Raw genomic sequence first — 14,736 nt, forward strand, 5'->3', positions numbered from 1 at the left:
AGTCATCACCAAGCACGCAAAGCTATGCGGATAGAGATAGTCATAGTCATTGATACTACTACACCACTCCCGCATGCGGTATCTACATGACCAAGTCTCCTTTGCCCGCGTGTTCCTCCCATCCAGTGCGTCAAGGCCCGCAAAAGCCGGCCCAGGGTATTCAACGATCTTCCTCTACTCATGATGATGCCCACAGAACGCCAAATGCAACCCTGGAAACCCCTCCAAAGAACGATCGAACAGCCGTCCAGCAAAGCCCAAGCGTGACGGGTGACCCAAAACCCAAGTAAAAAGAAATGAGTGAAAGAATCAAACTGGCGCGCAACCCTTGTGCGTCCACGTTGATATATTGATCCAGAAACCTTCAGCCGATGCTGCCAGACCGAACCCTTGGTAATGAAAGTTCGCAGAACGAGAATTACAAAAACGCGATTCGCGCTACGCAGCAGCCGATATGCTCTCCGGACTGATCATCCCCACCGCACTCCCGTCATCCTTTTCCGGCTCCGGCTGGCTGCCCTCCTTCTGCGGCATCTCCAGCCTCAGCTTCCCAATCGGCTTGAGTTTACCGACATTTGGAGTCGCCGAATCGTCCTTTGCGGTGCCGTCATCCAGCTTCCGCTTCTTCTTCGCCATTTGCTGCAGCTCTTTCTGAGGCCTCTTTCGCGGGCTCGTGATCTTGCCGCTTGGCGGCAGGCGGGGCCTCGGGAAGCGCTGCTTAGGCGGTAGCTCTTCGTCTTCGATGAGGGGCAGGTCGCCGTTTGCATGCAACTTGCGGAGAAAGAATGGCTGCACGAGGCCGATTTGGGAGCTGATGTTTTCGACGGTGACGGGTTCGTAGGGTGGAGGTGGTTCGAAGATGACGCCGGACGTCTCGGTAGCGCTGCAGAGCGGATCGGGTCAGATGGATTCACAGCGCAGAGACTCTCGTTAGACGCATACCTTGTGTTTTGCGCTCGGTACGCATTGTGCATGCGATTCTGTAAAAGATGGAAAGGCACGCTGAGAGAAGCGAGACCGAATTCCTTGTCAAGGCCGAGCTCCTTGAAGCCGAAGAAGTCCTCATCGATATCTTCTGCAAAGTCACCGCCAACGAACTGCTCGCTGCCATCATTGAAGGCACCGACACCGTCTGCTCCGGCATCTGTATTGAGCGCAGGACGCTGATAACGTAAGTATGAGCAGTGATCGGCACGGTGACTAGACTTACCAGGAGTTCAGCAAGATGCGATCTCATACGGTCGTGCATCACAGTTAGTTTAGAGCCAAGGCGGTCGACGTCGTCCTTGACATAGCTCTCCAACGCTTCGAGATCTACGCCGTTCTCATGCAAGCTGTGCAGAATCGCCTCCTCGGCGGTAAATCGCGGCTTCAGCGCGGCCTTCTCGCCGATAGCTGTGGTCTGCTCAGCTTTGATCTTGGGCGTGTCGGAGTAGACCCCAAGCGTCTGTACAAGATTCTTGAAGAAGCTGCCTGCAATGTCGGTTATGGCGTCCAGTGCCGAAGGCTGGAACTCCTCAAAGCCGGCATGGTAGAAAATCTTGCCAACGCTTCTTTGGAGTGCACCACGGCAGACCCATTGCGACATAACAGGACCGTCGTCTGATACGACCAGGGGCTCAACATCAGCTTCCCTAAAGGGCTGCGGATCGTACTTTTGAAATTGATTCTGATACATCTGCAAGATGGCTTGTGTTAGTGGTCGACTTCGCGGTGCTGGGTTGGTATACATACCTGCGATTGTAGTTGCATCTGCTTCACGATCCCAATCTTAGCGCACACCTTCCGGGTTTCCTGCATCTGGCGCATATTTGCATCCATCTTGCGGGTCAGACTGCTCTCCGGTGCAGTAAATTGCCCTTTCGGTATCATGCGCAGAAATTCCTCCGCCTGATAGATGACCTGTCGGTCGGCATCCTCGACCCACTTGAGACGGTCATCCAGATCAGGAATGGCTGATAATGGATCGTAGTAGTCCGGAAGGTTGCGCTCCTCCTCTTTCTCGATGCCCTCAGCAAGCGTCTCGCCCCTCGTGGATTGGACACCTTCCCTTCCGTCCTTTGCTGGTGCTTGGCCTTCTGCCTTACTTTCATCTGTTGCCTGGTTGCGCTGCCTCAGCCAGCGCCTCATGCCAGCTTTGGTTCTGAGCAGAGCCGGCTCTTCAGCGTTGAGACGGTTGTTGCGGAAAAGCCTGTTCCGCTCCGCAGCGACCGTTGCCCGATCCTTCTTCGTCACCTGCTTCCACGTCCTGAATTCAATGTCGTCGAGGTCAAGATCTTCTGCTTGGCTTGTCGTGACTCCGCTCACGGAGTCTCCAGTTCCATCAACCTCTGATACGTCGGCTTGACTACCATGAGCCCCACTGCTGAAGATCCCATGGCGGCCTAGAGGGGTGAGTGTACCGGGCGGAGGAGTCGCTAGGCCGTTCTGACTCCCTTCCATGGGTGCGTCGGAATCTGCTCGAAAGAACTCATTGCTTAGGGTGGATGTCGAGCCGCGAATAGATGGTAGTTGCGGTTTGCTCTCGGTACCCGGTGTCCCCTCTAACCTTGCTCCAGGCGCTTTGCGAGCAGTTGATGGGGGCTTCTTACCCTTCTTGGCAGGAGCTTTGCGTCCACGCGACGCCATGATTGGCTCCTCTGAAGGAATGTCTTAGTATAGATTGTTAGAGAGGAGCGTATGTAGATCTTACCATCGTCACTGTCCTCAACACCCTCTAGATCGCCGTTCTGCATTCGTCTCTCCTCCGCCTCCACTTCCGCACGGTCTCGAACGACAAGCTCGGGTATCAAGGGCACAAGCTTCTCCGTCTCCTTTCGCATGTACAGCGCCTTCTTCCGCAGAAAGTGTTGCGGATCAACGTTGTACTTCAAGCAGTTGGCCCAGATGAGGTTCAAGTCATCCACGAACTCTTTCTTGGACTTGTACTGCAACTGTTTCAGTTTCTTCAACATTGTGCCGATATCCATTGGATGCTTGATGACGTTGTAGTAGTCCGGAGCTTCGCGCTTGTTGACTCGCTGCAAGAAAGGAGCCGCATGTTCGGTCATGGCTTTCAGCTCCATGAGCACCTTTTCGCAGGACTCGTAGAGCTCCTCCTGGTTGACCTTGTCCTCACTTGCCCACTTGCTCCTGTTCTTTCGTACTTCGCTCATGAGGTTTCGCAGCTGGGCGTCGGAAGCGTTGACCATGTGCCGTTTCGCATCGATCCTAGCAATAAGGTGTTTGAGAGTTAGGCTGGATGCGCCTAGGTTTGCGCTGCTTAAAGTGCCCTGCTGAGGTCCGGCGACGGCAGCCGCGCTGGTATTGCTCGTGGGCTGGCCCAACATCTCCGATTCAACTTGGCGATCTAGATCGTCCAGTTTCTGCTGCTCCAACATCGCATCACGATCTGACTCCAAAGTGTAGAATAGTGTGTGGAAGCTCTTGCGCGCAGCCTCCTCTGCAGCCTTCTTATCCTCCTCCAGCTTCTTGCGCATATCGCCAGGAGACTTCAGCTGTTCGGTGGAGGAGGCAGTGCTTCGGCGGTCATTGCTTGGACGCTTCGGTAGCGATGGGACAAGGAGGCCTTGTGGGGTGGTGCCATTGACGATGCGCGCAGCGCCCGCGCCTTTGCTCTGCAACGGGGAGGCGGTCCCAAGGTCGTCGTCTTCGTCATCATCGTCGTCGCCATAGTCGTCCTCGTCAATGGTCCGCGCAGCTTTCCTCGGCGGAGCAATAGTAGGTTGCGATGCATCCATCATGGTGACCTCCGCGCCTGCTTCCCGTTTGTCGTCATCCGGCCGTGACGGTGCCTGAACAGATCTTCGCGGATCGAACAGCGCGGCAAGTCGTGCCTCACTCCGCGCGAAGTTCTCCTTGAACTCCGTGTACCGGGGGTCTTCTTCCCCAATGGCATCACCCCCCTCCCCGCCATTGTTCCCCATGGTGTTCCCCACAAAGGCGTCGTCGGTTATATTAGGCGTTCGGACAGTGGTCGCATGAAGAAACTGATCGTAGCGACGGGCTGCGCCATAGCTGCTTTGTCGGGAGGAGGTGCGGTGGGTTGCGGTCGTAGACATGCCCGACGTGGATGGGGATCACTCTCGTTCTTGGCAAGCGGTGCCGCCAACGAACGCTGAAAGCGAGCCCCGTACTTCCGTCTCCCCCAGAACTTCGTACAAGGCTTGCGAGGGGACAGATGTACCGGTCATCGATAGCTGAGGTTTCGCGCAGATGAGCGAGCGGTTTTTGCGAGTAAAGTATTGATGGTGTAGTTGGGGATTTGATGAAGTCGCTCTTAGAGAACCGCACTGTCGTTGCGGGCGCAAGAGCACATGAAGTCGAAAGAAGGTTAAGGTTTAAAACAGTATTTAGTCAGGCCTTGGCGCGTAACAATACGCGGCACCAACTAAAAAGCCCGTTGCCGCATCTTTTCTTCAGCTTGTTCACTACCAGACTCACCATCAAACCGGACTCATGATCTTGTTGACCATAGAGCGGCTAGGTCAATCCCATGTGATGGAGAGTAGCAGTTTACCACTCCAATGCATAGATCACCGAAGGTCTTTGAGCTGTTGACTGTCCTTGAGGACTGTCCGTCTCCAGGGCTACGAGTAGCTCTCAATGCGGCAACAGGCTTTTTTAAATCGTCCCTGCGTCTCTGCCCTTCCCCATCACCATCTCCAGGAAGCTCTCCCTCCCCACAGCTTGGCTTTTGACCTCACGAGCAGGCCCTGGCTGAAGAGATTCGTTCGCGCTGTGGAGTGCCTGGGCGTAATCTATTTGTCCCACACAAGGATGCCTTTCTGGTGACGTCCTGACCAAGCTCCAGCATGCGCATACGGAAACCCTTCGGTAAGGCGCCGGCAGGGTCCCGCAGCCATCGTTTACTGCAGAAACGTTGCGCACGACGCCAACGCTGACACCTGAACCCCTCTTCTAGCTGCCGGTTTCTGCGTCCTCCTGCTCCTCGCCGCATCCGCCGGCCTCGCGCCCGCGCAATACAGAGTCCCCGAATACAAGCAGAGCGACAAAGTCCTACACTTCGTCACATTCTTCGCCCTCACGGCAAGCAATCCGCGTCTAGCCCATGTGACCAATGGCTCTGATACTATGTACAGCTATGCTTCTACTGGATCCTCGAAACGAACCGCCGCCGCAACCTTCAGCTCACCTTACTAGTCTGCACGGCGGTCCTGGGCGTAGGATCTGAGATATTGCAAGGCCTCCTTCCGGTAAGTAGAGCACGGCCAAGATACTGTCAGGCAAACCGCCAACGTGTCTACAGAACGGCCGCATCTTCGACCCCTACGACATCGTCGCCAACATCGCTGGCTCGCTATTAGCCCTGACCCTCTGCAACTGGTATCACAAGCGCATGCTCGAGCGAAAGCGACAAGCGAGATACGGCCTCGTGGCCGGTGATGAGGGCGACGACAGGGATGTGGAGCTAGGCGAGGGCGTTGGAACACAGGAGACGGGCGTTGCTCGTGCTGCACCTACAGTTGAGGAAGAGTTAGACAACTGGGATGAGAATGCTGAGGATTGGGATGATGGAGAGCCTGGGGGCACTGAGAGTGGGGACGGTGACGGGCCGAAGACGCCAAGTAGTTCTGTGGATGATGGCATGATGGATCGGAAGAAACGAAGCGATTGATATCGTAATTTTCTATTTCATCTAGGTACCGCTTGGTCTTACTCTGGATGTACGTGTAATGGGACACCGTGATGCTTTCACTAAAATACCAGAAACTGGGCCAGGGCAGACAGCACTCCAGGGCTCTGATGAACAGATGGAAATACTTTCTGCTTGCTGGCGGGACTTGAGCTCTGTAAGCACGATAGAGATTGATAAGTGAGCTTGCCGAGGTGAAACGCTTTGGTACCCGCTAATGCTGAGGTGGATCTCAACTATACTCCGCTTCTTTCTCTAAGTACCTCGAATGGATCTCTGCTACACGCAAGAATGCTCGTTGAACGACATGCTGCTCAGAAGTTTTCAGCGACTGCAAGCACATGCCAAGGACGTCCATTGAAGGTTTGAAATAAGCCAGGTGGTTTTGGTTGAATATCCCAGTTCGTGAACACATGCCACTCCATCAACGCAATTACTGTCCCGGAGCCACCGCACCAGCCGCCGCGGTCCTAGCTGCCTGCTGTGGGTTCACCTTCTTGCCATCCTTGTTGTACCGAACCCTTGGCGGGGGAGCGCGGTTGCGGCGACCTTCCCTTGAGCGGACACTATGATTGTGTAAGCCCGTTGATTCTGGCAGACCTACACTCGGCGAACGTACCGGACAATCTTGCCGTGGATGGCGCATGAGACGCAGTACTGGAGCTTGAGGTACATCTTGGGGACAGTGTACTCGGGGAAGACCGAGGCATCGGAGATATCACCTGCAGCGCTTCGTTCAGTATTCCAGCTTTCAGGATTGCATCATGCGGATTGGCGGGGGTATGTTTGAGGCAGGCTTCTAAGCAGGCTCGAAAGCGACGTACGGATAGCGGCGGATTCGACCATGTTCCTTATCGTAAATCTCTTGATTGCCTTGTCCTTGGGCGTGCATCGCGAGCAGTTGGAGCAGCGGATCGGCTTGACGTGGCCCCTTCCCTTCTTGTTGCGGCCGCTGAGAAGCTCGTTAGCTTCATGTAACCGAGTTGCGTTCTTGCGGATTTCCGTACTTGGATGCTCGCTTCTTGACCATGATGGGCTGATTCTGATACGAAATTAGATGGTGCGAACTTGCGATAGCGACTCGAGGGTGTTAGTACCTAGGTGGACGAGAAGGTAGCTTGGGGGGGTAACGGTCGTTTAGCAGTGCAGCGGCAGCGATCAGTAGATCAATTTTCGGCCAAGTGTGTGACTGAAGCGAGTTGCATCACGGCCGCGCCGGAGCCGGAGAATCATGTGCACCGAGCCCCTGGACCCTTGAGCATCAGATGCATCTTGGCAGGGGTGCGTGTTTGGATTGAGGACAGCGAATCGGATTGATAGGCCGTTCGAGAGACCACAAAGGCCCTCAGCTGAGACAGCACTTCGAAATCTGCTAGCTGTTATATTGTCCAGCTGCAATCATCCGGCTTCTTGGGGTGTGGACGTTGATCGTCATTCTCGGCGACTCGGAGCTTCCGCATCGAGACCGGCGTGTTGTTGTGCCCAGCAACGGAGCACGCGCATCGTCACAAGACTTTTCGAGCAATCTCACGAGCACAATAGACGAAGTCACACAGCTCTGCCTCGTCGCTCGAACAAAAATCACCATAAGAATTTCGCAAAGCTCCACATCATGTCTGCGGCCGGCGGCACGTATCGAAGCACCCCTAAGGGCAGGGGACAGGTGCCTTTCGCCAGCAATGCTCCCTCTGGCATCCCTCGTCCAGCCTTAGACTCCTATCCGAGTCAATCAGCAAGCGAAGCGGGAACTTCGACGCTCAGTGCCAGCAGGGCGAAGCAGTCGAAGCGAGATGAGGTGAGCATGGAACACAATACTACACAAGTAGCGTGAGCATCCGTTGAGACTCAGTGTAGGCTATACGGAAGAAGATCGAGACGGATCTCAACAAGAAGAAGAATCCGGGAGGTCGCGTTCGGCCGACCAGAAAAGCTCCTCCAGGCACCGTTCTGGCTCTGAAGCCCAGCCCAGCCCTTCAGATCAAGCCCAACACCACCGTAGCTGAGGCTGCTCAGCTGATGGCAGCGAAGAGAGAAGACTGCGTCCTTGTCACCGACGATGACGAGCGAATTGCTGGTATATTCACGGCGAAAGATCTGGCGTTTCGAGTTGTGGGTGCTGGTATCAAGGCCAGGGACGTGACTATCGCGGAGATCATGACCAAGAATCCCCTTTGCGCCAAGACGGACACGAGCGCAACTGATGCTCTGGATCTGATGGTCCGGAAAGGCTTCCGGCATCTGCCCGTCATGGATGAAAACCACGACATCTCGGGCATTCTCGACATCACGAAGTGCTTCTACGATGCTATGGAGAAGCTTGAGCGTGCGTACAGCTCGTCACGAAAGCTTTACGATGCGTTGGAGGGCGTTCAGGCTGAGCTAGGGTCCAGCCAGCCACAGCAGATCATTCAATACGTAGAGGCTATCCGTACCAAAATGTCAGGACCAACGCTGGAGTCGGTCCTTACCGGACTGCCGCCTACAACAGTGTCCGTCCGGACATCAGTCAAGGAGGCGGCACAGCTCATGAGAGACAATCATACCACCGCAGTCCTTGTTCAAGACCAAGGATCGATCACTGGCATATTTACCAGCAAGGATGTCGTGCTGCGCGTTATTGCAGCCGGCTTAGATCCGGCGACCTGCAGCGTCGTCCGCGTGATGACACCTCATCCGGATTTTGCACCCATGGATATGAGCATACAGGCCGCTCTACGCAAGATGCACGGTAAGGAGCATGTCGTGAGCCCCTAGAGATTTTCTTTGGCTGACTAGAGCAGATGGCCACTACCTAAACCTCCCAGTCATGAGCGAAGCTGGCGAAATTGTTGGAATGGTCGACGTCCTAAAACTGACATATGCTACTTTGGATCAGGTGAGTACATCAGAAACATGGGCTTTGGCTGGCATCCTAACATCCCATAGATCAACTCCATGTCGACCGAGAAAGATGAGGGTCCAGCCTGGAACAAGTTCTGGCTCTCCCTCGACAACAACGACACGGAGTCAATGATGTCTGGCGAGGGCGGCAGCAGCCGTATGCCGCACACACCGGACGCTCGTTCACTCATGTCACCTGACCCAATGATGCGACCGGGCATAGAGCGTGGCGACAGCGTGTTTCCGAATGAGTCCGCGTCTCATCATGAGGATTCCCCAGACCATTCGGCAGTAGCCGGGGCTCAGCCGACGCCGTCAGAAGAGATACCGTTTCCTTTCAAATTTAAGGCACCCAGCGGCCGTGTTCATCGTCTACAGGTGGCTGCGGCTGCTGGTATGACTGAGCTCATTTCCAGCGTCGCCGAGAAACTAGGGAATGAGATCGAGGCCGTAGGTGGTGTACCAAGCCTTGAGGATGGCAAGCTTGGTGCCTCCGGCTTTGCTCTAAGCTATCTCGATAATGAGGGCGACACTGTTTCTATCACTACCGATCGGGACTTGCTTGATGCCATAAGCCTAGCACGACAGACGCATCGAGACAAGGTCGACCTGTTCGTTCACGACCCGTCACAGCCACCACTATCAGCAATGCTTGACCCACATCCAGGACTCGCCAAGCCACCGACTCCACCAGAGTCAACACTGAAGCACCGCAGGAGGTACGAGGAGGATGAAGAGGCGGAGGAATCCCCCGAGAGGCCTGTTAGGGAAAAGAAACAGCCGTCAGCTTCCGTGAAGCAAGATGAGCAGATCATCGCCGGCGTGCCAAACGAGCTTCTTCTGCCTGGTGCTGTCGTCACCTTGGCGGTTGTTGTTATTGCTGTCTTTGCTTTGGGACGGGCGAGCAGTCGGTAGGCTACTCATTTGCGCCTGTCTCAACCACCTCACAGCGCTTTGCGTCTCCACGTTGGGATGACTTTCTTGTGACGGATCAAATACCAAATGTTGTGGTCGGTTTTCGTCTGCAGTGGTCTTTACTGTATTTTACTCAGCTTAAAGTGGCCATGGGCACTGGACTGTGAAATAGTTTCATAGAATTACAACGAATCTTAGCCTACCGAATCAAAACACGTGTTGTGCACTCAAACCATTCTTGACCTCTGGTGAGACGCGTTTGTTTTCGCTTGGTTGGCCGGCGATCCTCGAAGCTCGCGACACGAGGGTCCAGACATTCTTTCCAGGACCCCACCAAAAATTATATCCAGACCTTGAGAGATACAGGAACCGCCTTGCCTTGCATACAAAACACATCACTATCTCTCTGCATCGGTTGCGCAAAGGCTGCTGACACCGCGTTCACACCCAATAAGATAAGGACTCGAGAAAGGCTCCCTTGCAGCCACGACTATCTTCGTGCGCTTAGCTACAAGCTTCACGTCCACTACACAATCTTTTTACGCCAGCTCATCCGCTACCTACGATGTCTGTCCTACCTCCCGAGGTGCATTCAGCGCTCAACGAGCTTCTCATCGGCCTACAGGCAGCCGACAACGTTGCGCGGACACAGGCGGAGGAGCGACTAAACGCGGAATGGGTGCAAGGAAGGCCAGATGTACTATTGATGGGTCTGGTGGAGCAGATGATAGGAGCAGAGGATCCGACGGTCAGAGTCTGATGTCCCGATTACTGTTGAAACATCTGCTGACGTTTTTGTCCCTGCAGACTCGGTCGTTTGCAGCAGTGCTCTTCCGGCGGATAGCAACCAGGACGCGCAAAGACCCGGCCTCAGACCGCACGAAAGAGCTGTTCCTCACACTACCCCAGCCTCAGAGGGATGCGATACGTGGGAAGCTTTTACACTGCCCCGAAAGCGAGACCGCAGCGCATGTACGGAATAAGGTCTGCGATGCGGTTGCGGAAATTGCGAGGCAGTATACCGAAGACGGTAGGACACTCGGGCATGGTACACACAACCGATGAGATGATGCTGATGTGGCTACCGCAACAGGTGAACAATGGCCAGAACTGCTAGGAGTGCTATTTAACCTAAGCCAGTCGGCGGATGCGGGCAAACGAGAGAGCGCATTCCGGATATTCGCGACTACACCAGGCATCATAGAGAAGCAGCATGAAGATACCGTATTAGCCGCTTTCACTAAGGGTTTCAAGGATGACGATCTATCGGTATGTCTTATGATTGACCCTACAACGACCGGTCTAATCCTCGAATTAGGTGCGAATCGCGGCGATGGAAGCCTTTGCGTCCTTCTTCCGCTCTATAAACAAGAAAGCACAACAGAAATACTACCCTCTAATACCAGAGATACTTGGTGTCTTACCTCCGCTCAAGGATTCGGGAGACTCGGGACTTCTATCAAACGCCTTGGTTGCCTTGATCGAACTGGCTGAGGTAGCGCCGAAGATGTTCAAGCCTTTATTTAATAGCCTTGTCACTTTCAGCATCACGGTCATCCAGGATAAGGAGCTGGACGATCAGGCGCGACAGAACGCGCTTGAGCTCATGGCTACTTTTGCCGACCACAGCCCCCAAATGTGTAGGAAAGACCCTTCCTATACTTCCGAGATGGTCACACAATGCCTGTCACTTATGACGGATGTCGGTATCGACGACGACGATGCCGAAGAGTGGAACACATCAGAAGATGTAAGCACACAATCTGCAGTTCGATATCAAAGCGAGCGCTAACGACTTCGTAGCTCGACATCGACGAAAGTGACATGAACCACGTCGCAGGAGAGCAGTGCATGGACAGATTAGCCAACAAGCTTGGCGGACAGGCAATCCTACCACCTACATTCAACTGGCTACCGCGTATGATGACTTCCTCTGCCTGGCGCGACCGGCATGCTGCGCTCATGGCCATATCTGCCATATCAGAAGGCTGCCGAGACCTCATGGTCGGAGAACTCGATAAAGTCTTGGACCTGGTCATCCCCGCTTTAAGAGACCCGCATCCACGGGTACGGTGGGCCGGCTGCAACGCTCTCGGGCAGATGAGCACGGACTTTGCAGGAACGATGCAAGAGAAATACCATCAGATCGTGCTTCCGAACATCATCCCTGTTCTCGAATCGCCGGAGCCTCGAGTGCAGGCACACGCCGCAGCAGCGCTCGTCAATTTCTGCGAAGAGGCGGAGAAAGCAGTCCTCGAACCGTACCTTGACAACCTTCTGACCCACTTGCTAGTGCTTCTGCAGAGTCCAAAGCGTTTTGTTCAGGAGCAGGCGCTGTCTACTATTGCCACTGTGGCCGACTCCGCCGAAGCCGCCTTCACCCGCTACTACGACACTCTCATGCCTCTGCTTTTCAACGTGCTGAGGGAGGAGCAGTCGAAGGAGTTCAGACTGCTCAGAGCGAAAGCGATGGAATGTGCTACTCTGATCGCTCTAGCAGTTGGCAAAGAGCGCATGGGTCAAGACGCGCTGACGCTTGTTCAGCTCCTCGGATCAATTCAACAGAGTATCGTAGATGCAGACGATCCTCAAGCATCATACCTCTTGCATTGTTGGGGACGAATGTGCCGTGTGCTCGGCCAAGACTTCATACCGTACCTAACTGCAGTTATCCCGCCGCTGATGGAAATCGCGGGTGCAAAAGCAGACATTCAGCTTTTGGATGACGAGGAGCAAGTTGCGTCTGTTGAGCAAGAGGAGGGCTGGGAGCTTGTTCCCCTCAAGGGCAAGTATATCGGCATCAAGACAAGCACGCTGGATGACAAGCACATGGCCATTGAACTCATCGTCATCTACGCCCAGGTGCTCGAGGCCGCTTTCGAGCCTTATGTCAACGAGATCATGGACAAGATCGCTCTTCCGGGCTTGGCATTCTTCTTCCACGATCCCGTGCGAGTAGCATCCGCCAAGTGCGTGCCGCAGCTCCTGAACTCGTACAAGAAGGCACACGGCACACAGTCTCCGCAGTTTGCACAGCTCTGGGAGCGCACGATCGAGAAGGTCCTCGAGGTCCTCAGCACAGAGCCCGCCATCGACACGCTCGCAGACATGTATCAATGCTTCTACGAGTGTGTCGAAGTCGTCGGCAAGAACTCCCTCACAGCAGCACACATGTCCACCTTCATCGAATCCGCGCGAACAGTGCTCGAAGATTACCATGAGCGCGTCAAGACCCGTCTAGAAGAGCAACAAGAGACCGAAGACGGCGAGGAAGCGTCCGAAGAGATGCTCTTCGCTATCGAAGACGACCAGGCCCTACTTTCAGACATGAACAAGGCTTTCCATACCATCTTCAAGAACATGGGCCCCGCATTCCTGCCGCACTGGGAGCGCCTCCTCAACTACTACGATATGGCTATCGTGAACCAGGACCCGACGCAGCGCCAGTGGGCCATCTGCATCTACGACGACGTCCTCGAGTTCTGTGGTCCGCAGAGCTGGAACTATAGCTCGCACATCATCGAGCCGCTCGTCGCGGGCATGCGCGATGATGTCCCGGCCAACCGGCAGGCGGCTGTATACGGCGTCGGCGTCGCCGCTCACAAGGGCGGCGAAGCGTGGTCGGAGTTTGTGAGCGCAAGTCTGCCGACGCTGTTCCAGGTCACGCAGCGGCCGAATGCCCGAGAGGACGACGATGTGTTCGCGACGGAGAATGCGTGTGCGAGCATCGCGAAGATCCTGCACTACAACTCGAGCAAGATCCAGAACGTGCAGGAGGTCGTTAACGCATGGGTGGATACGCTGCCTGTTGTCAATGATGAGGAGGCGGCGCCGTATGCGTACTCGTTCCTTGCGCAGCTGATTGATCAGTAAGTCTCCCGTTCTCAAAGTGTGTTGTTTCGTGCAGCAGCGGGCTGATCCTCCGACAGACAAAATCCAGCTGTCATGTCTCAAGCAGCGAAATGCTTTACCTTCATCGTGCAAGCGCTCGACGCAGAGACATTGCAGGGCCAGACGGCGAGTCGCATCGTCGGCGCAGCGAAGCAGCTCGCCACCCAGACGGGGCTGGATGTCAACCAGCTGTTGGCAACAATGTCGCCGGAGACGCAGCACACAGTACGGGCCTTCTTTGGGTGAATGCAGGTTGATGGGAATGATTGCAACGATCGGGTGGGATGGTTTGCATGTTTTGAGACATGGCCTTGGCGTAACGATATCCGATATGTTTTCTTCACCCTGAGGAGATGAGTGTTTGGCTACGGTGTCTTGCTGAGCAGGGTTTGCCTAGATAGAGGTAGGCTTTCCTAGTAGACAGCTTCTGTGCGAATGCATGAAAATCATAGCAGGACTACTATTCTAGCATCATTGCCGATTGCGGACTGTTGAGCTCTCGTACATGAATCCGGTTCCGGCGTCTGTCTGTCTGAACTTACAGCAGCTAGCAAACCACGCGCCATGACCTAGACAGGCCACGATATATGGTTCAAGGATCAAGCATAGCTGAATAAGCGTAACAAAAGACCGCCACTGGAGACGGCTGATGAACCTGCGATGAATTTCCGCGCCGTAACACGCTTGTTGCAAGAAAATTGGCTTTAAAGCCAACGCACCTGAAATCGATGGAGGAAACTGGGCGAGGCAACGCAGCAGCTTGCGGTCGGCACCGAAGAATCGTGGTCTTAGCCGAATGCGGTAAATGGTACGTTGCCTTGAATGGGGCCGCAACGAGGACGCCGATGCAAGGTTCAAGGAGGAGTCTGCGAGTTTTAGCCTACGAAATACTTCTGTGAAGAATTGATAGGCGCTGAAAACGGGGTGTGGTTGGTTCTTGCACCGGTTTGTAGGGCTAGAACAGTTCTTCCCTGGTGCGCCGGGGCTTTGAAGAGAATTGATGCTTTGGGTAGAGGCTCACTCTGCTGGGTAGGGACTGCTACTTTGCGCAGACTGGAACTAAGCGTCGAGTAGCTGGTCTCTCTGTTGGCATCGTCCAGGCGTCCAGATTCTCACCATGAGCCATCTTTGCACCAGAGCATTGCGAAGCGAGAGATTGCGGTATTGAGGTCGGGTAGAGCGGTTGGAGCTTTAGGAGTATATCCGTATGGCGGCAGAGCGAGGTGGCTCAGACAATAGTGATTGTCTGCTTCTCCCCTCTGCGAAACCAGTTCAGAGAACCTGAGGTGCCCCGGAAAGAGCCAATCCTATGATAGCACCCATCTGCTCTCTGAGCAAGAATCAACCCTATAGGGTTCGTCATATGATCTTGTGAAGTACCACTAGCAGCCAAC

General features: G+C 54.6%; 5 protein-coding genes across 5 annotated transcripts; 3 read left to right on the plus strand and 2 right to left on the minus strand.

Moving 5' to 3' along the window:
- Window positions 1-438: 438 nt before the first annotated feature.
- On the minus strand, window positions 439-4,061 carry W97_04472 (uncharacterized protein; the record flags this gene model as incomplete). The annotated part of the gene is made up of 5 exons (XM_007782362.1): window positions 439-883; window positions 943-1,163; window positions 1,211-1,678; window positions 1,735-2,639; window positions 2,693-4,061. The coding sequence occupies 5 exons, from the start codon at window positions 4,059-4,061 to the stop codon at window positions 439-441; spliced, it is 3,408 nt and encodes a 1,135-aa protein (XP_007780552.1).
- Window positions 4,062-4,814: 753 nt separating this feature from the next.
- Window positions 4,815-5,638, plus strand: W97_04473 (uncharacterized protein; the record flags this gene model as incomplete). Its single annotated transcript, XM_007782363.1, has 4 exons — window positions 4,815-4,836; window positions 4,925-5,073; window positions 5,103-5,216; window positions 5,270-5,638. The coding sequence occupies 4 exons, from the start codon at window positions 4,815-4,817 to the stop codon at window positions 5,636-5,638; spliced, it is 654 nt and encodes a 217-aa protein (XP_007780553.1).
- Window positions 5,639-6,089: 451 nt separating this feature from the next.
- On the minus strand, window positions 6,090-6,686 carry W97_04474 (40S ribosomal protein S26E; the record flags this gene model as incomplete). Its single annotated transcript, XM_007782364.1, has 4 exons — window positions 6,090-6,222; window positions 6,276-6,378; window positions 6,481-6,608; window positions 6,664-6,686. 4 exons carry the CDS (start codon window positions 6,684-6,686, stop codon window positions 6,090-6,092), a joined length of 387 nt encoding a protein of 128 aa, XP_007780554.1.
- Window positions 6,687-7,268: 582 nt separating this feature from the next.
- On the plus strand, window positions 7,269-9,451 carry W97_04475 (uncharacterized protein; the record flags this gene model as incomplete). The annotated part of the gene is made up of 4 exons (XM_007782365.1): window positions 7,269-7,451; window positions 7,511-8,384; window positions 8,434-8,531; window positions 8,582-9,451. 4 exons carry the CDS (start codon window positions 7,269-7,271, stop codon window positions 9,449-9,451), a joined length of 2,025 nt encoding a protein of 674 aa, XP_007780555.1.
- Window positions 9,452-10,016: 565 nt separating this feature from the next.
- On the plus strand, window positions 10,017-13,588 carry W97_04476 (uncharacterized protein; the record flags this gene model as incomplete). The annotated part of the gene is made up of 6 exons (XM_007782366.1): window positions 10,017-10,199; window positions 10,259-10,481; window positions 10,545-10,720; window positions 10,770-11,201; window positions 11,255-13,320; window positions 13,381-13,588. 6 exons carry the CDS (start codon window positions 10,017-10,019, stop codon window positions 13,586-13,588), a joined length of 3,288 nt encoding a protein of 1,095 aa, XP_007780556.1.
- Window positions 13,589-14,736: the final 1,148 nt, after the last annotated feature.

This window comes from Coniosporium apollinis (assembly GCF_000281105.1).
Source record: "Coniosporium apollinis CBS 100218 chromosome Unknown supercont1.19, whole genome shotgun sequence".
NCBI classification, from domain to species: Eukaryota; Fungi; Ascomycota; class Dothideomycetes; genus Coniosporium; species Coniosporium apollinis.